General features: G+C 37.8%; 1 protein-coding gene across 3 annotated transcripts in view; it reads right to left on the bottom strand.

The window, feature by feature from the left end:
• Positions 1-8,262: 8,262 nt before the first annotated feature.
• Positions 8,263-24,020, bottom strand: part of PRCP (prolylcarboxypeptidase) — an 83,528-nt gene continuing 67,770 nt past the window's right edge. For all 3 annotated transcript variants that reach the window (XM_020882491.2, XM_020882494.2, XM_020882492.2), the window contains exons 8-10: positions 17,160-17,324; positions 16,036-16,223; positions 8,263-9,008 (exon numbers count right to left, since the gene is read on the bottom strand). In XM_020882491.2, coding sequence (XP_020738150.2) covers positions 8,792-9,008; positions 16,036-16,223; positions 17,160-17,324 — 570 coding nt within the window. In that variant the 3' untranslated portion in view covers positions 8,263-8,791. The remainder of the gene's footprint in view (positions 9,009-16,035; positions 16,224-17,159; positions 17,325-24,020) is intronic.

The raw sequence follows: 24,020 nt of genomic DNA, 5'->3' as shown, positions 1-24,020 counted from the left end.
TATAAGATATTGATGAAATAAATAAAGGATGACACAAACAGATGGATAGATATACTTTGTTCTTGGACTGGAAGAATCAATATTGTGAAGATGACTATACTACCCAAAGCAATCTAAAGATTCAATGCAATCCCTATCAAATTACCAATGGCATTTTTTTACAGAATTGGAACAAAAAAAATTTACAATTTGTATAGAAACACAAAAGACTATGAATAGCCAAAGCAATCCTGAGCAAGAAAAACAGAGCTGCAGGAATCAGGCTCCCTGACCGAAGACTGTACTACCAAGCTACAATCATCAAAGCAGTATGGTACTGTCATAAAATCAGAAACAGAGATCAATAAAACAGGATAGAAAGTTCAGAGATAAACCAACACATTTATGGTCACTTAATTATGACAAAAGAGGCAAAAATATACAGAAAAAAGTCTCAACAAGTGATATGGGGAAAACTGGACAGCTACATGCAAAAGAATGAAATTAGAATAAACCCTAACACCATACACAAAAATAAACTCAAAATGGATTAAAGTCCTAAATGTAAGGCCACATATTATAAAACTTTTAGACAAAAACATAAACAGAGCACTCTCTGACACAAATTGCAGCAAGATCTTTTTCTACCTACCTCCTAGAGTAATGAAAATAAAAACAAAAATGAACAAGTGGGACCTAATTAAGCTTAAAAGCTTTTGCACAGCAAAGGAAACCATAAATAACACAAAAAGACAACCCTCAGAATGGGAGAACATATTTGCAAATGAAGGAACCAACAAGGGATTAATCTCCAAAATATACAAATAGTTCATGAAGCTCAATATAAAAAAAAAACAAACAACCCCATCCAAAAACGGGTGGGAGACATTTCTCCAAAGAAGACATACAGATGGTTATAAAGAATATGAAAAGATGCTCCACATTACTAATTATTAGAGAAGTGCAAACAAAAACTACAATGAGGTATCACCTCATACCAGTCAGAATGGCCATCAGCAAAAAATCTACAAACAATAAATGCTGGAGAGGGTGTAGAGAAAAGGGAATCCTTCTAACTGTTGCTAGAAATATAAATTGGTACTATGGAGAACAGTATGGAGATTCCTTAAAAAACTGAAAATAGAGCTACCATATGATCCAACAGTCCCACTCCTGGGCATATATCTGGAGAAATCCATAATTCAAAAAGATACATGTGCTCCAATGTTCATTGCAGCACTACTTACAATAGGCAGGACATGGAAACAATCTAAATGTCCATCAACAGAAGAATGAATAAAGATGATGGGAGACATACATACAGTGAAATATTACTCAGTCATAAAAAAGAAGAGAACAATGCCATTTGCAGCAACATGGATGGAACTAGAGATTCCCATATTGAGGGAAGTATGTCAGAGGAAAACAAATATATATCACTTATATGTGGAATATAAAAGAAGACTACAAGCAAACATACCTACAAAATGGAAACAGAATTAGAGACATAAAAAATAAGCTTATTGTTACCAGGAGGTAATGTGGGAGGATACATTGGAAGATTGGGATTGACATATACACACCACTATAGATAAAACAGAGAACTAATAAGGACCTACTAACAGCACAGGTAAGTCTACTCAATACTTTGCAATGGCCCATATGGGAAAACACTGGGCTGGATGAAGCACAAGCTGGAATCAAGATTGTCAGGACAAATATCAATAACCTCAGATATGCAGATGACACCACCCTTACGGCAGAAAGTGAAGAACTAAAGAGCCTTTTGATAAAGTGAAAGTGGAGAGTAAAAAAGTTAGCTTAATGCTCAACATTCAGAAAACTAACATCATGGCATCTGGTCCCATCACTTCATGGCAAATAGATGGGGAAACAGTGGAAATAGTGGCTGACTTTATTTTTCTGGGCTCCAAAATCTCTGCAGATGGTGACTACAGCCATGAAATTAAAAGATGCTTACTCCTTGGAAGGAAAGTTATGACCAACCTAGACAGCATATTAAAAAGCAGAGACATTACTTTGTCAACAAAGGTCCATCTAGTCAAGGCTATGATTTTTCCAGTAGTCATGTATGGATGTGAGAGTTGGACTACAAAGAAAGCTGAGTGCCGAAAAATTGATACTTTTCAACTGTGGTGTTGGAGAAGACTCTTGAGAGTCCCTTGGACTGCAAGGAGATCCAACCAGTCCATCCTAAAGGAGATCAGTCCTAGGTGTTCACTGCAAGGACTGATGTTGAAGCTGAAACTCCAATACTTTAGCCACCTGATGCAAAGAGCTGACTCATTTGAAAAAGACCCTGATGCTGGGAAAGATTGAAGGCAGGAGGAGAAGGTGACAACAGAGGATGAGATGGCTGGATGGCATCACCAACTCGATGGACATGAGTTTGAGTAAACTCCGGGAGTTGGTGACGGACAGGGAGGCCTGGCATGCTGCAGTCCATGGGGTCGCAAAGAGTTGAACATGACTGAGTGACTGAACTGAACTCATATGGGAAAAGAAGCCAAAAAAGAGTGGTTATGTGCATATGTATAACAGACACACTTTGTTGTAACACCACAATGTAAATTACAGCCCCCCAAAAAAATTTTTTAAAGAAAATAAGTAATAAATAAACATGTTAGCTATAAACCTTGGGGAATAACTTTTACATTCCAGGCCTGGGTTTCTTTTTAAAGAAGTAAGCTATGTTAAACACACATGTAGAACTAAATGATACCAAGACTGATTTCCAGTCTTGTATCTTGTCTTCCAATATTGTATCTATCTATTCCAGTTCCAACATTGTATCTATTTCCACTATTAAGCAGCAAAATCTATTAAAAACAGACCCTTCCTTCACCCCTTGCATTAAAAAGTGGACCCAGAGAAATCTAGCCACTTGCATGGCTGTTTTTTGTTGTTCAGTTGCTAAGTTGTGTCTGACTCTTTGCGACCACATGGACTACAGCAAACTGTTTCTAATCAGTGTTTTATTCCAACCTAACATCAGAGTTACATTCAGCTCCCTGGACAAAAAGTACAAGGCTTGTGTAGTGGGAAAAGGAGCCTCAGGCATAAGTAGTTGAAGTGAGGGAATATCAGTGAGTGCAAGTTGTAGATGTGTTGCGTACTTGGAGATCCCTTTTCCAAAAATCTAAGGAAGGCTAGAGGAGAAGGTCACATGAGAACATCAGAGCTGTGAAAGATGCTTGGCTACAGAGATAGACAGAAAGCTTGGCCTTTTTACCTGGAAAGTATGCTTTCATATAAATTTACTGAGGGCCTACTGAGACTAGTTGCCTGGCCCCATGCCATTACTGCTGCTGCTGCTGCTGCTAAGTCATTTCAGTCGTGTCCGACTCTGTGCGACCCCATAGACGGCAGCCACCAGGCTCCCCCATCCCTGGGATTCTCCAGGCAAGAACACTGGAGTGGGTTGCCATTTCCTTCTCCAATGCATGAAAGTGAAAAGTGAAAGTGAATTCGCTCAGTCACATCCAACTCTTCGCTACCCCATGGACTGCAGCCTACCAGGCTCCTCTGTCCATGGGATTTTCCAGGCAAGAGTACTGGAGTGGGCTGCCATGGCCTTCTCCATACTAGAAGCTGATTACTGGGCAAGAGCACTGGAGTGGGGTGCCATTGCCTTCTCCACACTAGAAGCTGATTACTGGAAGAAATGAGGCCTAGTCCCTGCTCTCAGATGGCTTGGTCAAAAAGAGAGTGAGAAGATTTTGCAAAATATCACAATTTGGGGTATGTGTACTAAATTAGACATGGTCAGGCACTGTTGAAAGCCACTGAAGATGCAGAAATGAACAAGACAGACAATCTCTACCGTGATGAAGTTTACATTCTAGCTGACAACCTAGGTGTGAAACTTGTTCTGTGACAGCATAGATTTAAAAGAACTACTCCTTTGGGGAAGCTGAGAAAGACTTCACAAGAGAGATCATCAAGTTGATCTGGGCTTTGAAGGATGCAAAGAAGTTTGCCAGTGAAAACATATTGCAGGGTAGTGATGAGAAGAGGAGAAGAGTTTTAGAGTAACAGAAAATTTGATGTGGCTGAAGTGCAGGGTATTAGGAAAGTGAAAGACAGCAGTAAGAATGGGAAATGAGTACAGAGACAGATCCCAATTTTAGCAAAGGTTGTATCAGCGATCACGTGACGGATTGGCTCAGTGGAGTCAAATGTACTACAGTTGTAGAATTGGAGTGTTCAGAGTCTTCTCAAGAATGTGTCATGGTAAGTACAGTACAGCAGCAGCTCCTGAAGCATATTTCCTGAACAGTAGCTCCTTGAGCTCACATCTCATGCTGTGATTACCATCCATTCACCATGGCTCTCCAGCCCAGACTGGTTTCCAGATCTTTATATTCAATAGTCCAATTTGACAGCTAACTCAACTTGGTTATTTCAAAAGTATATAAAAGTCAGCATGACAAACTGAACTCATAACCTTCCTGCCATACCTGGTCACCCTGTGGAACTCTCTTTCCAGTGTATGGCACTATCATCTATCCAAGCGCACAAGTCAGAAATCATCAACCTCGACACCTGCCCAATTCACATCTCAAATGTGACCCATCACCAAATCCCACTGACATTTCTTACCAAATCTCTCTCAAATTCATCCACTTCTCATTTCCACCTCTACCACCCTAGTCAAAGCTTTCTCTTACTTAGACAACTACAACAGTGGTCTTCTATATAACATGCTTGCCCTCTCCAATGCACACTCCAATCTGTGTGTGTGTGTGTGTGTGTTTGTGTGTGTATGTTAGCTGCTCAGTCATTTCCAACTCTTTGCAACTCCATGGACTGTAGCCCACCAGGCTCTTCTGTCCATGAAATTTTCCAGGCAAGAATACTGGAGTGGGTTGCCATTCCCTTCTCCAGGGGATCTTCCCAACCCAGGGATCGAACCTGGGTCTCATGCCTTGCAGGCAGATTCTTTACCATCTGAGCCACCAGGGACGACCCCAATCTATAGCCAGAGTGGTCTTTTTAAATGAAAATCTGTTCATGTCATTCCCCTGAATAAGGATGGTCAGGGATTTTTCAGTCTTTATAATGACTCCTCATCATGGTCCGCTTGAATGAGCTTCCTCCCTACCCAAGTCTCCAGACTTATGTTATGTCATTTTCTCTGTGGTCACATGATCATCTTCTGTCCCATACAGAGGGCTTCTTTCAGTTCCTTGAATATACTATATCCAGGGCTTTTACACATGCCGTTTTCTCCACTCCTCTTCTACTATAGCCCCATTTATCATTTAGATAACATTAAAATGTCATATTTCAAAACAGCATTCTCTTATTCCCACAGACCAGCTCAGGTTATTCCTTGCTAAATTTCCTAATAATCCCCACTCTTCATAGCATTTACAATTGTACCCACTTTTTGTATAATTTGACATTTATATTCCACTGGAATATAAACCTTCTTAGGACAGATACTGTGTTTGCTTTTTCACCACTGTATCCTCTAGGTTTCACAACAACATCTTATGCCTTGTAGGTGCTCCGTAAGTAAGAGAGGGAGAAGTTGTATTCTTGATTACCATTTTGGAAAGTCACAATGCCTATTTACAGATTAAAAAAACCAACTATTTAACTTTGTTTAACCCATCATTTTCCAAACTTGGCTTATCTATGAATCTATTACATAAGTCATGTATTTTGGGGGGGGAGGGGACACCTGTGTTCCAAGAAACACTGTTTGGCAGATACACTGAATTGCTTGAGCTGCTCTTCCTCTATCCTTATGCTAAACAGAGTGTCTCTCTTAAGTCATGCCTTTATGATTGCATCCCTCCCTAGCCACCTGAGAGTTGTGAGTTTGTGAGGTGGTGCAGCCCAAGAGGCCTGAGGACACCATTCTGGGAAGTCACTGCAGATCTTCTGTGAGCAGAAAAGAGGAAGCTGCTCTGCAGAGATGAAGCAGCCATGGGGAAGGAAGAATTTGGCAGGGCTCCCATACTCAAATGGGATCATGTAGTTCAACAGGAGTGAGGAGAATTCTTCTTCCCTGTTTGAAAAATTCAAATTCAGAACTTTCTTAACAACTGGTCCTCGAAGTGTGATCCCCCACCATCATGTGGAAATTTGTTAGAAATGCAACTTCTCAAGATCCACCCCAAGATGTATTATATAAACCCCGGAGTCAGGTTCACCAATGTTTTAACAAGCCCTCAGGTAATTCTGATGCACATGCACATTTTAGATTGCTGGCCAAATTATAAATAAGAGAAACAAATCTTACTCACAATTTGACAACTGATGACCTCTGCTGTGAGCAAGAGAAACAGAAAGTAGCAGTCTTGACTTTTAATGACTTTCCAGACCCTAATTCCATTCTTTCACAATTCCTAGTTACCCAAGTCCTGGAGCTATTCTTGCATAGCTTCAATAAACTTTTTCTTTTGTTTAAGTTCGTTTAATGAGGGTTTGTTGCTTTAATTCAAACAAAGATTTAAGCTACACCAATAAAATGAAAACAACAAAACAACAGTGACAACAAAGAAACCAGGATGCAAGGCTTGGTTCTGCTAAAAAATGAGTTGTGAGACAAAGCCCTTTTCTCTAGGTCATGATGGCATCACCTATGAATGATGTGATTGGCCTGGATGACACCTGAGAGGTCTTCAAAACCCTCTAATATGCTTGGCTAGACACTGGCTCCTCTGGATAATCTCTTAACTCTACAGATCCCCTAAGAAAGGCCTCGAAGTTTCTTTAGTTCTTCCCATTAGTTCTACCTGTCACTCTAGGTAGTAAGAGTAACAAATACAGAAAATAAAAAACACTCCAACTCTCTGTCTCTCTCTTTCCTGGTCTTTCAAAAGCATCAATCATTAATTAGAGGTATGCTTTAAATAAGGCTTATTTGATGCTTCAGGTGTTTTTCAATTTAAATTTTAAAATTTTAGTACATTATAATTAGGCCAACTTTAGTTAAGGTTGCTATCTGTCATGAAATGTACATAGAAAAAACATGTACACACAACCAACTTGCAGAAAAATTCTCATTTGGGAGCAACTATTCTCTTCACAAAAATGCAGCTCATGCAAACAATCAATATTGTGAAGTGGAAATGTATTTTTTAAAGATTTTAAGTAAAAAAAGGTTTCAATGAAAATATCCTAAAATTAATATATCCTAAAATAAACAATAAGAATACCCTCCATTAAGCCCATAAATGCTGCATTATAAAACTTATTAGTTGACAAAGAATAAAAAGTAGTACTTTTTTTGACCCTTAAATTCTCACCCCAGTAGACTTCTCTGATGCTGAAATGAAAATAGTGACCAAATGCTTTGATGGACAACTCATTACAATGAGAACTGAAGGCTTCTGAAACCAGACAAAGATTTTTCTGTATCTCCCAGATGCCAGGGGAAGTAAGAGAAATATTTTGGTTTACCATCCAAGAACGAACACTATATCTGCATTTTATTTAAAAAAAAAATAAGCACTTTAGAAATAATCAAGCTCAAGATACAGTTTTCAAAAAGCAGAAAATGTTACCAAGGCAGAGTGAAGAAAAAAAATTTGAGAGAAAATAAAAAGAAACAAGGGGAAAGAAATCTTTCAACAGAGTAGAAACTGTTAGTCTCTCTCTGTCCCTGAGGTTTTGATCCAACCCTATTTGTTATCCTAGAAAAGCTCTTCTGAAGAAAGGTCTCAGTGTAAGAACTGCTTAAAAGAAGCCAACCCCTTGGAAATAGGAACGGCTCAGCCATTTATTAATGTCAAATATGCTGCCTGCATGAATTAGTCAGCTTGTCTTTTGGAAGCTATACAGAAAAGTTCTTCTGCACCTGCCTCTTAGTGTCCTGACACTTCTGGCTTTAATGACAACATAACAACCACCAGAAAATGAAATTTAAAAAACAAAGCACTGAACACTACTATGTTTTACCTTCTGAATAGCTGATTGATCAATTTTTAAAGGCTTCTTACTGAATATCATCAGCGACTGGAGAATATAAAAGCTTGCTTAGATGTAAAAAGAAAAGGAAAACAGAGTCATTTTCCTAAACTGGCAAAATGTAACCAAATTACCACAAAACTTACCTTAGAAACAAAGAGAAATGGGGCAGAAAAGGCCAGATTTCTTACTGGCAGTACCACAGTGGCAAATATCCCAGAATAAGAAAAGCTGCCAAATAGAAGAGAGAAAATTAAAGGACTTTCCTTTAAAAACAGCCAAGCCCAGTGCACACAGCATTCCTAACAGCTGGAGCAAGCTTCAGAAGCAACACACAGGTAGGTCCAGCCCTATTCTTTATTTACAGCACAGTTCAAAGTCATTGAATCAAGCACAAAAGAAACGACTCCCATTTCCTGGTTTGGCATTGGATATCCTTCCTACCAGCTGCAATTACATCATTTTTATCTATCTTCTTCTTTTCCTTTGGGAGGGTAGAAAAGGGGCAAGTGACAAATGGGCCAAAGAGACTTCAACTTCAAAACCAAGAGAAATCCTTGCTTTCAGAGAAACAAAAGAAGTGATTCTCCCTCTTGTGAAAGGCAATCAATACTCTGCTCCAGTTATGAAGGCCGTGGATGGTGTGGGAAAGCTGTGGTGAAGAGATTCTTCCTGGAGGTGGCACAAGGATAGTGAGGACTCGGGTCGTGGGATGGTGCTATCCCCACCATCACGTTTGCTCTATCTCAGTCTTCACCACACCAGATTTAATGAACAAGGGAAAGTAATTATGCACAGAAAGCCAAAGTGAATGGAAATGTAGGAGGAATGAACTTAAAAGAAGAAACTGAAAATGATCAAAAGTTACTCAGTTCATTTTTCTCAGACGGACATAGAAATCACTGATCCACTGCTTCATGTATTTAACTTCCAAGGCGCGAGTTAACTGCACACTGACAGGATCCAAGGCATTGCTGGCTCGGAGATCTAGATGATGGGCTCCATTTGGGATGACGATCGCAAGTAAGGTGTCTGTAATATTCTTGGTTACTCCACCTCCTGACCAGGGGTCTAGTTCGCCATTGCTAAGTGAGAGAAAGAAAAAAGTCAGATTGCTAGTTTTTTATATCTATATAAAAGATAAGATAGGAGAAACCTATTATATGCATAACACCTAAAATTATAAGCTTATAAACTAGGGAATATGATCTGAGGATTTAATCTGTCATATAGAAATGTGCTTCATCCTGGAGTTTGACAATACTTCTGTGACCAGGTACAAGAAACAAGACCAGAGAACACTGAAGGTGGTGCCCCATGAATCAATCTAGATTATACTGGAACTTCAAATTTAGAAGACTCAATTCCAATCCTGGCTTCATTACTCAAAAGTTGTCTGACCTTACATAAGCTAGCTGCCTCAGTTTCCTCATATATATATAAAGCAGAGTTAACAAGGCTTACATCAGGAGGTTGCTTTAAGGGTTAAATCAGATGGCACATGTATATATACTGAATTAATTTTAGGCACGTGGGAGTCCCTCAATTAAAGCCTGTTTCCTTCCTTCCTAGAATCCAAATATTAGTGATAAGGGAAAAAAAAAACTCTACTTAAAAATGCTGTCAAAATTGCTGTCAGTCAATTCAGTCACACAGTTGTGTCTGACTCTTTGCAACCGCATGGACTGCAGCATGCCAGGCTTTCCCTGTCCATCACCAACTCCCAGAGTTTGCTCAAACTCTTGTCCATTGAGTCAGTGATGCCATCCAACAATCTCATCCTGTCATCCCCTTCTCCTCTACCTTCAATCCTTCCCAGCATCAAGGATTTTTCTAGGCAGTTCTTCCCATCAGGTGGCCAAAGTACTGAAGTTTCAGCTTCAGCATCAGTCCTTCCAATGAATATTCAGGATTCATTTCTTTTAGGATTGACTGGTTGGATCTCTTTGCTGTCCAAGAGACTCTCAAGAGTCTTCTCCAACACCACAGTTCAAAAGCATCAATGCTTCAGGGCTCAGCTTTCTTTATAGTCCAACTCTCACATCCATACATGACTACTGGAAAAACCATAGCCAACCTCTGTCGGCAAAGTATTGTCTCTGCTTCTTAATATGCTCTCTAGGTTCATCATAGCTTTTCTTCCAAGGAGAAAGAGTTTTTTAACTTCATGGCTGCAGTCACCATCTGCAGTGATTTTGGAGCCCCCCAAAATTAACTCTGTCACTGTTTTCACTATTTCCCCATCTATTTGCCATGAAGTGATGGGACCAGATGGCATGATCTTAGTTTTTTGAATGCTGAGTTTTAGGCCAGCTTTTTCACTCTCTTCTTTCACTTTCAACAAGAGGCTTTTTAGTTCCTCTTCACTTTCTGCCATAAGGTTATTGATTATCTGAAGTTATTATTATTATTATTATTAAGGTTATCTGAGGTTATTGATATTTCTCCCGACAATCTTGATTCCAGCCTGTGCTTTATCCAGTCTGCACTTCACCTGATGTACTCTGCATGTAAGTTAAATAAGCAAGGTGATAATATACAGCCTCGACATACTTCTTTCCCAATTCAGAACCAGTCTGTTGTTCTAGGTCTGGTTCTAACTGTTACTTCTTGACCTGCATACAGATTTCTCAGGAGGCAGGTAAGGCAAAATATAATAAGACAAGTGCCAGTCCTGAATATTCATTGGAAGGACTGACGCTGAAGCTAAAGCTCCAATACTTTGGCCACCTGATGCAAAGAACTGACTTACTGGAAAAGACCCTGATGCTGGGAAAGATTGAAGGCGGGAGGAGAAAGGGGCAACAGAGGATGAGATGGTTGGATGGTATCACCAACTCAATGGACATTAGTTTGAGTAAACTCAGGGAGTTGGTAATGAACAGGGAGACCTGGCAGGCTGCAGTCCATGGGGTCACAATGAGTTGGACACCACTGAGCAACTGAAGTAAACTGAACTGATAGAGCTTCTCTATCTTTGGCTGCAAAGAATATAATCAATCTGATTTCAGTATTGACCATCTGGTGATGCTCATGTGTACAGCTGTCTCTTGTGTTGTTGGAAGAGGGTGTTTGCTATGACCAGTGTGTTCTCTTGGCAAAACTCTGTGTGGCCTTTACCCTGCTTCATTTTGTACTCCAAGGTCAAACTTGCCTGTTACTCCATGTATCTCTTGATTTCCTACTTTTGTATTCCAATCCCCTATGAAGAAAAGGACATCTTTTTTGGTGTTAGTTCTAGGAGGTCTTGTAGGTCTTCAGGGAACTATTCAGCTTCTTCTGCATTAGTAGTTGGGGCATAGATTTGGATTACTGTGATGCTGAGTGGTTTGCCTTGGAAACAAACCAAGGTTATTTGTCATTTTCGAGATTGCACCCAAGTACTGAATTTCAGACTTCTTGGTTGACTATGAGGGCTACTCCATTTCTTCTAAGGGATTTTCGCCCACAGTAGTAGATATATAGTAGATATCTAGTAGTAGAGGTCTTCCTTAGTCACCTCATCAAAAATTCAAACTCCCTCCCAACCCCCACTAACATTTCATAACCTTCTTCCCTGGTTCATTTTTCCCCCCTTAGCACCTATCTCCTTCTAACATGCTTATAAGTGCTATCTTGTTTTTACCCATCTCTCAAACTAAAACTTCCCAAGGGCAGGGTTTTTCGTCTGTTTTATTACTGTATCGTCAGTGCCTGGCATACACTAGGAGCTATACAAATATTTACTGAATGAATAAAAAAGAATAATCTAGTCATTTGTAGCCTTATATCAGATGCCCTACACAGAAGAGGTCTATACATACATGCTTGTGAGTTCAGGAACATGTAAATCACTCCAGTACTTTTTACATGGAAAAGCAGAGTTCACATAAGTGATTAATGTAAATATACAGACAGTGACATTCAGCTAGGTATAATACTGGCAAGAAACAGTGAACTAAGTCAGCAGGTCTAAGTTTTATACCCCCAGTAAGCCACATGACTTTGGGTAAGTCAGCTGACACCTCTGAATCTAATTCTCATGTGTATTACCAAAAAAAACTTTTAAAGATAATGCCCTTCAATCACAGAGACACTGTGAGATTCAACTTGAATAATACATTTGGAAATAAGGCATAAACTATAAAATACCACATGAATGTGCAGTATTATTATAATTATTATCATATTCTATAAGCATGAGAAGTGTTAATACTTCTGAGAGGTAAGTGAAGCATGAAAAGCGATGCCACAGCGTTTCTCGACAGAAATTTGGTCAGAAAAATGCATTCAATGCAATCAATTTTCCAGGTAAATGTTCAAGTTAAAAAGGAAATAAGCATTTAGGTACATAAAATATACGTGTGCTTGAAATACAAGTCTAAAATCCCTGTTCTAGCCTGACCACACTTTTAACCACATTTTTGGTTTTTTAAGAAATTAATTCAATTGTAACAACATCATTCTTGGGGGGAGAAATCACTCTGAAAAGTTACCTTTTTTGGTTTTATTAAAAACAAGAGGAAAAACTCACATGCAAAATAGGATGTTAGTTTTCAACTATCAGATAAATTTTTAAAGTAAACTACACAAGGGGTTGGATTCTCTTAAGTGAACAAGTGGCCTTTATCATTATTCCAGTTTGACAGGACCAACCAAGATAGGAAACTCTCCATTATTTGCAAAACAAAAAAGCTATCCCAACAGCTACATAATAAGCAAACTGCATTTGATTTAAAAGGTCATCTGAATCCACCCAGTGGCTTAGCAACAGTGTTTGGAGTTGCTGAGAGACCTAAAACGCACATGGACTTGAATTTCTTGGTCTTAGACATGAGAAAGCTAAATCAGTCACTGCGAAATTTACAGGAGAAAAAAATACTGGCTTTCATGAGAGAACCTAGATGCCTGCATAAAATTCCCAACAGTAAGCCTCACTTAATTGCTGGCAACAATTAATTTGCCTGAAAAATTATGTTAAATTAACCAGCTTCTCAGGGACTCCTTTTTGAATTTATATTTAAATAACTGAAAATGATTATTGGTAAGATAATTTCTCAACAACTGGGTTTTGGGGAAAAAAATAAATCCTTCCAACAAAAATATTGTGGAATAAGAAAATTGCTGAAATGGAACTATTAATAGCTACTATTAAATTCTTATTTGCTCAACATGTTTACTGACTGCCTACTATGTATCAGGTACTGACTGGGTAGTTAACTCAACTGTGAACATACAAAATCTCTGCCCTCATAGTGCTCATTTCTATGATTATCTACTCCTTGAAGTAACTCTGGCAGGCAATTATTATTTCTAACTAATATAAATTGGCAATTTGCCTGAAGGCACATGGTTAACAGAAGCAGAATGGCACCTAGGTCTCTCCAACTTCAAAGCCCAAGCTCTTAACTTGCAGATCTCTAATTCAACAATTAAAAACAGACTGAATTTTCTAACCAAAAAAGTAGTCACAGTTGGATTTGTGTGAGATGCCTTAAGTATGAACATAAAATATGCTTTCCACATGGTTCCTTGGACATTTTCTTATCATCAACCATAAATATTTTGTAACTGATAGCCACTCAGTAGACAGAACAGAATCACCTAATGCTGCTTTTTTATTTTCAGAATGTGCTTTCTTTTAGAAAAGCAATAGAATTTTGAATTTTTAAATAAGGTATGTTTTACATTGAATTCTTCACACCTAGCAGTACATGGGGAAAAAATTTCTTTTTAAAAGTATATTTGCCACTGCAGGAAGATAAACCAGCATTTTTATATAGTTCTGCCTTTATACTTTCACATGCCTCTGAAATTTTCCTGATCTTTATGTCATTTCTCATCCTTATCAACACACACATTAACTGGGCATCTACTATGTGCCAGTCACTGTGGCAGGTGCTAAAGGCACAGAGATGATTAAGAAAAATTCTCTGTCACTGAGAAGTTCATAATCTCATTTGAACAGAGAAATGAGATTTCTCTGTTCTCTGAGAAATGAGTCAGGGGCAGAGAGAAACACAAACAGGCAACTTCCACACAGAGTGCTAAATGATAGTCACAGGCTTTAGAGGAGCTAAGTGTGTAGGGGAAATGTAACCTCCTTGGAGATGTCAGGGGAGGTTTCCTGGAGGATGCCTGAGTCTTAAGAAAAGGAAAAAAGTGGAAGGAAAAGGACATTCAGAAACGAGTAGTTCCCTCCTGGCTCAAAGCTAAAGTATAGGGCTGTGAGTATACTTACACTTACTCATTCAATGGAAATTTTTTGAGCATATAATTTGCCAGGTCTGGGCTAAATATTTCACTGGGTTAACTCTTTCAAGCATCACAGCAACTCTATAGGGTGATTGGCATTATTATTCTCATTTTACAGAAGAGAAAACTGGGGATCAAAGAGCTTAAGTAATTTAAGACAGTTCACTCTAACTATGCATAGCTCTGTTAGGAAGACCTTTCTTACACTAGCCAAAAGTTTTTTTTTTTTAATGTTGAGCCATATTTTCTACCTACTGTTTCAGTTCTACTCCCTACTTTTTTCAACAAAATCTATCCTTTCCCCAATGATGATGATGACAATAACTTATTTTGATACCCAGAGGAAAATAAGTATAAAAGGATAAATGGACAACTAAAATACTCATGTAATGGTTGAATCCAACAAAAAAAACACAAAGTATTTGACCAAAACTCAAATATCAAAACCTTCACAGATAAGATTCAAAGACTCCACTTTACAATTCAACTTGAACTTCAGCTTTATGAGGTCAAAGCAAATAAGGATGAGTTTATAGCCTCTGCATGCCAGAGAAATCCATATAAGTACTACCTGGAGGTAAGTTTCTAAAAACAAGAAAATGACAAAGTATTTCCTCCTCTGAGGGAACAAAGATGAGCTTTGATACCCAAGGCTTACATTTAAGCCTTTTCAGTCCTCTCAGTCCTTTCATGTTTTCCTGATTTCGAACATCCTAATTTGGTACAGTTTCCTACCCTAAATATATTTGTTTGCTCAACTGTCACCTCAAAAGGCCGAGCTGAAAAGTATAGTTTTGAAGAATTCTACTGAGGACAAGGTAAATAATTCTAGGGAATTAAACAAAAAGAATCTTCAAGTTTTGCATTTAGTGTCTCACATTTGTGGGGGGAGGTATCCTACTGAGTGAGAAAGTAGCATGAATCCAACAAGAAAAAGGTTCTTTTGCAAAATGGGCAGTGTTACTGGCTTAAACCCAGAGAGTGATCTTTCAGTTACAACAGCATTGCTCCTTCCTAAAAGCTTTCAGTCATGTCTCCAAAGTCAAATGTGACTCTGTTTAGAAGAATTTGTGAAAGAATAATGTTTACAATTTAAACAATTGGTTAAGAGATATGTATGGATATCTCTCTACTATTTCCACATAAACTTGGAGAATTTTCTTATTAAATGGTTGCTATTTTAATAACTAACAATCTAATGTTCAAGCCAAAACACGGTTTTGAAGTCACAATCAGGCACATTTTGAGTCTACTTGATTATCTCCAATATGAACCAATACCAAATGTGACTCTTCTAGAGAAACAGTGTTACAGAATAAACAGTTTTTGTAGTCAGATAGGCCAAGGTTGAAAACTGGCTTTATCACTTGGTAACTAAAACAAAACTGGATGAGTTTTGGCAAGTGACTGCACACACTGACTTCCACTTTCCTCCTGTAGAAACTTCTTGCAGGATTTTCGTGGGAATTATGTGATATATTTAAAGTGCCTCATATAGTGCCTGGGACAGAACAGAGTGGGCAACTCAAAAGTGTTTACTACGTATATACTAAAGATTTTTTATCATTGATAACAATAGAAACAATCATGAGACAAATTGAGAACAACAGATAATGCTTCCTTTTCTTTTGAGCACACTTTTTAAAATATTTTAACTTTGCTGCTGTTGTTTTTAAGCCTTTAAACATACTGCAATAGAAAAAAAATCATATCACCTCTCAGAATCCTTAGTCTTTCAAGGAGTAGAAAAATATGATAGATACCACTGCTATATTCTACACTGTTTTAACTGTGCAACATTTTCCTGGTTTTCTTTTCTCATCCATTCTACAAATGTCTCCATCAGCCAGAATTTTCTTTGAATCAATAAAAATTCACCTGAAAATGATATTTGTGTGTGAACTGATGTTCTTGCCTCCATACATAGTAGGGATCCAAGAGGGCCTTGGTCTCACACCCCACTGTTTAAAACAGTCATCAGAATATTCCTTCATGTTCCACGAGTGAGGTTCGAACATGTCATCAACGCCATCAGAACAGGTGGGCATGACCATTTCTGTACAGGCCTGAAAAAGCAAACCAGGAAAGATTCTAGTGAGAAAATGAAACACTAAGAGTGAAATAAATTGTCCAAGGTCATACAGCTCGGAAGCAAAAAAGTGAGGGTTTGAACTCAACAGTCTGGCTTCAGAGCCCCTGTTCTTTACTCCATACCACCTCTCTTTATTCCTAAGGCTCAAATGAGAAGTCACAGAAGTTGGGGCTATATATCCTTCTTCACAAACTATTTCATTTCATATCTATTATCACATTGAACTCTCAAAAAACTCTGGAGGAAAATATTGCTATTATTACTGTTCTCATTGTACAGATGAAAAAATGGAGGCTCAGATAGAATCAAGTTAGACTCCCTCTTCTCTTCTTTTCTGTGTCCATAAAATGCTACCTTTATAGGACTTACTAAGATCTATTGTAATATTAGTTTAGCTACCTATGTTTTCCACCAAGCTACATTTGATGATTAGATCATATTTTATTTACAATAAGATAAATTTATATCCAATTTGTATAGTTGGGGCCTGGAATAGTGCCTGACATGCAGTAAGTACTCAGAATATATTTGGTGATGATTAAACACCAAACTGAAATAGTATACATAGGATAGATAAACAACAAGGTCCTACTATATAAAAGAGGAAACTATATTCAATATCCAGCAATAACCCATAATGGAAAAGAATATGCATATATATAACTGAGTCACTTTGCCATTTATTAGAAATTAATACAACACTGTAAATCAACTATACTTCAATAAAATTTTTTAAAAATTGAATTGGTATTTAATGAATGAATGAAGAAACTCATCCACGGTCTTGAAGTGGAAGGTAACAGAACCCAGATTTGGATCCAGGTTAGGTGATAAGATCTTGAGGATTCTGTTATAGTACAACCATAACAGTGAAAAGTAAGCTCCAATTGGGGAAATTATATACACTTACCTGATAGCTCCAACCCAGGACTCCCAGACTGCTGGTTGCTGTCTCTGAGACATTGAGACATTTCGCCTGGCCCGAATAATTGTAATATACATTCAGAGCTTGGAAAATATTCTGCAGCATCAGGGTATCAGGTACATTGTAATATTTGAAATACTGGCACACTACCTGTCATTTTAGAGAGATAAAAGGGAGAAGAATCAAATATAAATATAAAATCACAGTTTAGCAAAACAAAGAAGAAACATGATTCTGATTTGATCATAAACAATCTTTAGCATCTAACTTCACTGCTTGACAATTTCTATTTATTGAGTATAACCACTTTCATAAACAAATAAACCTTTAAAATTAGTCCCCATGGGACTGTCCTGGTGGTAGTGGCTAAGACTACACGCTCCCAATGCAGGGAGCCCAGGTTCAATCCCTGTTCAGGAAAATAAATCCCACAAGCCGAAACTAAAGAGTTTGTAATGCTGCAACTAAAGATTCCGCATAACCCACATGTCACAACAAAGACTGAAGATCCATGTGCCACAATTAAAACTCGGCACAGCCAAAAAAAAAAAAATTAGTCCCAAAATTATAGAAATAAACCAAAATTATCTGCATGGTATGCAAAGTGCTTCCCACTTACCACTCTAGCTTCACCTTCTGTAGCTTCTGCTCTAGTCTAGCAAAACCATTTCTACCACACTAGCTTCTTTCCCTCCTCATTGCCATGGCTCACATTGAAACGCCCTGCTCCCACTCTCCCAAAGCAGTTGTGCCTGGCAAACACCAACTCATCTTCCTCAACGCAGCTCAAGTATCACCTCCTCCTCGAGGCCCCTTGCCTATGCCTTCAGGGCAGGAAGAACTAAATCACTCTCTTTGTGCCTGCACTGTATCCCGTGCCTATTTCTATCACAGCCCCTGTAATGCTGATACCATACCCATTTGATTCCAGAATGTCTTCCTCAGCACTTAGCAAGGCATCTGGCAACTAAATGCTTGCTGATTAAATGACTATCTTTTTATGAAAATGAAAAATTTATTAAATTTCTTTTGGAAAAACTCCACCAAGCTCCTATATCTGTAGCATTATAAGAAGCATCTCAGGCAGCACCCCAGTTCCAAATACTTGACTACAGTCAGTGCTAAAAATCACAAGTAATACCTGGAGTTGGGAGTTAAGACAGGACTGACTAGTCAGGGACATAGGGAACTTTCAAGGATATGAAAATATTTCTTATCTTTAGGGGCCTAGTACACAACAAGTAGCACATTCATGATTTGTATGTAAATTTTACTTCAAAAAATCATCAACAAATATAGAACTCTAGATAATGTTGTTAAAGCTGAAGTATATAGTCTATATTTCATTTATTTCTGCTCTTTCTTTCCTTCTACTGACTTTGAGCTTCACTTGTTATTTTTCTAATTCCTTGAGGTGTAAATTTATGTTGTTTATTTCAGACTTTTCTTATCTCTTGAGATAGGCATTTATCACTATGAATTTCCCTCCCAGAAGTGTTTTTACTACATCCCATAAATTTTGGTATGTTACATTTCCATTTATCTCTATGTATTTTTATTTTTCTTTTCCATTTATTTTTATTAGTTGAAGGCTAATTACTTTACATCATTGCAGTGGTTTTTGTCATACATTGACATGAATCAGCCATGGATTTACATGTATTCCCCATCCCGGTCCCCCCTCCCACCTCCCTCTCCACCCGATCCCTCTGGGTCTTCCCAGTGCACCAAGTCCGAGCACTTGTCTCATGCATCCAACCTGGGCTGGTGATCTGTTTCACCCTAGATAATATACATGTTTCGATGCTGTTCTCTTGAAACATCCCACCCTCGCCTCCTCCCACAGAGTCCACAAGTCTGTTCTATACATCTGAGTCTCTTTTTCTGTTTTGCATATAGGGTTATCGTTACTATCTTTCTAAATTCCATATATATGTGTTAGTATACTGTAATGGTCTTTATCTTTCTGGCTTACTTCAATCTGTATAATGGGCTCCAGTTTCATCCATCTCATTAGAACTGATTCAAATGAATTCTTTTTAATGGCTGAGTAATATCCCATGGTGTATATGTACCACAGCTTCCTCATCCATTCGTCTGCTGATGGGCATCTAGGTTGCTTCCATATCCTGGCTATTATAAACAGTGCTGCGATGAACATTGGGGTGCACATGTCTCTTTCAGATCTGGTTTCCTCAGTGTGTATGCCCAGAAGTGGGATTGCTGGGTCATATGGCAGTTCTATTTCCAGCTTTTTAAGAAATCTCCACACTGTTTTCCATAGTGGCTGTACTAATTTGCATTCCCACCAACAGTGTAAGAGGGTTCCCTTTTCTCCACACCCTCTCCAGCATATATTGCTTGTAGACTTTTGGATAGCAGCCATCCTGACTGACGTGTAATGGTACCTCATTGTGGTTTTGATTTGCATTTCTCTGATAATGAGTGATGTTGAGCATCTTTTCATGTGTTTTTGTGCCATCTGTATGTCTTCCTTGGAGAAATGTCTGTTGAGTTCTTTGGCCCATTTTTTGATTGGTTCATTTATTTTTCTGGAGTTGAGCTGGAGGAGTTGCTTGTATATTTTTGAGATTAATCCTTTGTCTGTTGCTTCGTTTGCTATTATTTTCTCCCAATCTGAGGGCTGTCTTTTCCCCTTGCTTATAGTTTCCTTTGTTGTGCAAAAGCTTTTAAGTTTCATTAGGTCCCATTTGTTTATTTTTGCTTTTGTTTCTAAAATTCTGGGATGTGGGTCATAGAGGATCCTGCTGTGATTTATGTCGGAGAGTGTTTTGCCTATGTTCTCCTCTAGGAGTTTTATAGTTTCTGGTCTTACATTTAGATCTTTAATCCATCTTGAGTTTATTTTTGTGTATGGTGTTAGAAAGTGTTCTAGTTTCATTCTTTTACAAGTGGTTGACCAGTTTTCCCAGCACCACTTGTTAAAGAGGTTGTCTTTTTTCCATTTTATATCCTTGCCTCCTTTGTCGAAGATAAGGTGACCACAGGTTCGTGGATTTATCTCTGGGATTTCTATTCTGTTCCATTGATCTATATTTCTGTCTTTGTGCCAGTACCAAACTGTCTTGATGACTGTGGCTTTGTAGTATAGTCTGAAGTCAGGCAGGTTGATTCCTCCAGTTCCATTCTTCTTTCTCAAGGTTACTTTGGCTATTCGAGGTTTTTTGTATTTCCATACAAATTGTGAAATTATTTTTTCTAGTTCTGTGAAAAATACCGTTGGTAGTTTGATAGGGATTGCATTGAATCTATAGATTGCTTTGGGTAGTATAGCCATTTTGACAATATTGATTCTTCCAATCCATGAACACGGTATATTTCTCCATCTGTTTGTGACCTCTTTGATTTCTTTCATCAGTGTTTTATAGTTTTCTATGTATAGGTCTTTTGTTTCTTTAGGTAGATATACTCCTAAGTATTTTATTCTTTTTGTTGCAATGGTGAATGGTATTGTTTCCTTAATTTCTCTTTCTGTTTTCTCATTGTTAGTGTATAGGAATGCAAGAGATTTCTGTGTGTTAATTTTATATCCTGCAACTTTACTGTATTTGTTGATTAGCTCTAGTAATTTTCTGGTAGGGTCTTTAGGGTTTTCTATGTAGAGGATCATGTCATCTGCAAACAGAGAGAGTTTCACTTCTTCTTTTCCTATCTGGATTCTTTTTACTTCTTTTTCTGCCCTGATTGCTGTGGCCAACACTTCCAAAACTATGTTGAATAGTAGTGGTGAGAGTGGGAAATTTCTCTTTTAATTTCTTCTTTGACCCATTGAGTGTTCAATAGCATGTTGTTTAATCTCCACATATTTGTGAATTTTTCAATTTTCTTTGTGTAATTTATTTCTAGTTTCATACCACTGTGGTTGGAAATGATGCTTCATATAATTTCAATCTTCTTTAATTTATTAAGATTTGTTTTGTGGCCAAACATTTGATTTATCTTAGAAAATGTTCTTTGTGCACTTGAGTAGAATGTATATTCTGCTATTTCAGACAGAATGTTCTATAAATATCTATTAAGTTCATCTAGTCTAATGTGTTAAGGCCAATATTTCCTTATTGATTTTATGCCTGGATGAACTATCTATCAATATAAGTGGAATATTAAAGTCCCCTCCTGGTCATGTACTGCTGTCTATTTCCACCTTGAGGTCTGTTAATATCTGCTTTACGTATATAGGTGCTCCTATGTTGAGCACATAAATATTTACAAATGTTATATCTTCTTGTTGAACTGACTCCTTTATTATTATGCAACACACTTCTTTGTGAATTATTAAAGTCTTTATTTTAAAGTCTATTTTGTTCAATATAAGAATAGCTACTCCAGCTTTATTTTGGTTTCTATTTGCATGGAGTATCTTTTTCCATCCCTTTACTTTCAGTCTGTATGTGTCCTTACATTTAAAATGACTCTCTTCTAGGCAATAATATTGATGGGTCTTGTTTTTTAATTCAATCATCTACTCTATATATTTGATTACAGAATTTATTCCATTTACATTAAAATAATTATTAATATATATGTGCTTATTGACATTTTGTTCATTGTTTTCTGGCTGTTTATGTAGTTTCTCTAGCTCCTTTTTTTACCTCTTGCTCTCTTTTTCTGTGGCTTGAAAATTTTCTTTAGTGGTATGCTTATATTCCTCTCTTTATCTTTTGTATATTTACTGTAAGTTTTTGTTTTGTGGTTACCATGAGGCTTATACATAACAGTTTATATCTACAACAAAGTTGATAACACTTAAGCTTGATCCCACCGAAAAGCTCAAAATTATTACCCCCCTCATTTTATGATTTTGAAGTCACATTCTACATTTTTTTATCTTGTGAATACCTAACAAATTATTGTAATCATGGTTATTTTTATTACCTTTGTCTTTTTTAGCCTTCATACTAGCTTTGTACATAATTAATCCACTACCTTTACTACACAGTAAGTCCCCTACATATGAACCTTCAGATTGTGAACTCAAAGATGTAAATGTATTATAAACCTATTACAGTACAGTACTATGGAGCTAATTGTGTTTGTTGTATACCTAGGCTAACTTTGTTGGATTTGCAAACAAATTGGACTTACAATTGTGCTCTTAGAATGGAACTTGTTTGAATGTAGGGGACTTCCTGTATCTATTTTTCTTTCCAGTGAGGTTTATTTTTCATATGAGTTCTCATTACTAATTAGCGCCATTTCATTTCAGCTTAAAGAAGTCCCTTTTAACACTTATTCTAAGGCTGGTTTAGTGGTAATGAACGCCTTTAGTTTTTGCTTATCTGGTAAACTCTATCTGTTCTATAGTGTTCTTAGTTTAAAGATTTTTTTCCTTTTAACACTTTCAATATGTTGTGCCATTCCCTTTTGGCCTGAAAACTTTCTGCTAAAAAATCTACTCATAGTCTTATGGGAGTTTCTTTGCATGTAAGAAATTACTTTCTCTTGTTGTTTTTAATATTTTCTCCTTAACAGAACTACCATATGACCCAGCAATCACACTGATGGGCATACACCATAGAAGATCATAATTTAAAAAGATACACGAACCCCAGAGCTCACTGCAGCACTGTTTACAATAGCTAGGTCATGGAAACAACCTGACTGTCCATCAGCAGGGGAATGGATAAAGAAGCTGTGGTACATACACAACGGAGTATTGCTCAGCTTCAAAAAAGAATGAAACTGTGCCATTTGCAGAGATATGGATAGACCGAGAGACTGTCATACAGAGTGAAGTAACTTATAAAAAATAAATTTCATATATTAACACATACATGTGGAATCTAGAAAAATTGTATAGATGATCTTACTTGCAAAGCAGAAATAGAGACACAGATGTAGAGAACAAAGGTATGGACACCAAGGGGGAGGAAGGGGGTGTGGTGAGATGAATCGGGAGATTCACTGGGATGGACATGCATCTACTGCTATGTGTAAAATAGATAACTAATGAGAACCTACTGTATAGCACGGGGAACTCTACTCGGGGCTCTGTGGTGACATTTCCTTCCCCAGATGGAAGGAAATCCAAAGAAGAAGGGACAGATGTACACCTGTGGCCGACTCCCTTTGCCGTCAGCAGAAACTGACAAAGCAGAGCAAATTGTTTCTATACTCTACTGCCAGCTTTTTATACTCCAGTTAAAAATAACAATATCATCTGTGTAAAAATATGTATAGATTTCCTTCTTGTCTTTAACTTCTGACTTTGTTTTTGGCTGCACTAGGCCTTTGCTGCTGTGGCTTTCTCTAGTTGCAGTAATGGGGGGCTACCCTTCATCACGGTGCACAGGCTTCTCAGTGTGGGGGCTTCTCTTGTTGCAGAGCAGAGGCTCTAGGTACATAGGCTTCAGAAGTTGTGGCGCATGCATTTAGGTACCCCGTGGTATGTGGAATCTTCCTGGACCAAGAATCAAACCCACGTCCCCTGCATTGGCAGCCAGATTCTTATCCACTGTACCACCAGTGAAGTCAAGACTTTTGACACTTTAACAGTAATTTGTCTTGGTATTAGTCTGTTTGGATACCTCTTATTTGGAGCTCTCTGAGATTCCTAGGTCTGGAAGATTAGGGGAGCTTTCAGCTGTTTTGTTTTCAAATAAGATTTCTGCCCCTCTTTCTCTTTTTCTTCTGGGAACCCTATGAAGTGAATGTTAGACCATTTGATATAAATGTTAGTCTATAAGCCCCTTAGCTATTTTCACTTTTCTTCATTCTGTTTTCCTTCTGCTGCTCTAATTCAGTAAGTTCTACTGCCCTGTCTTTGAGTTGGCTGATCTTGTCTTCTGTTTCATCTAATCTGCTGTTGAACCTCTCCAATGTAAT

This window comes from Odocoileus virginianus, chromosome 28 (genome assembly GCF_023699985.2).
Source record: "Odocoileus virginianus isolate 20LAN1187 ecotype Illinois chromosome 28, Ovbor_1.2, whole genome shotgun sequence".
NCBI classification, from domain to species: Eukaryota; Metazoa; Chordata; class Mammalia; order Artiodactyla; family Cervidae; genus Odocoileus; species Odocoileus virginianus.
This window is presented reverse-complemented; position numbering and strand designations above follow the sequence as displayed.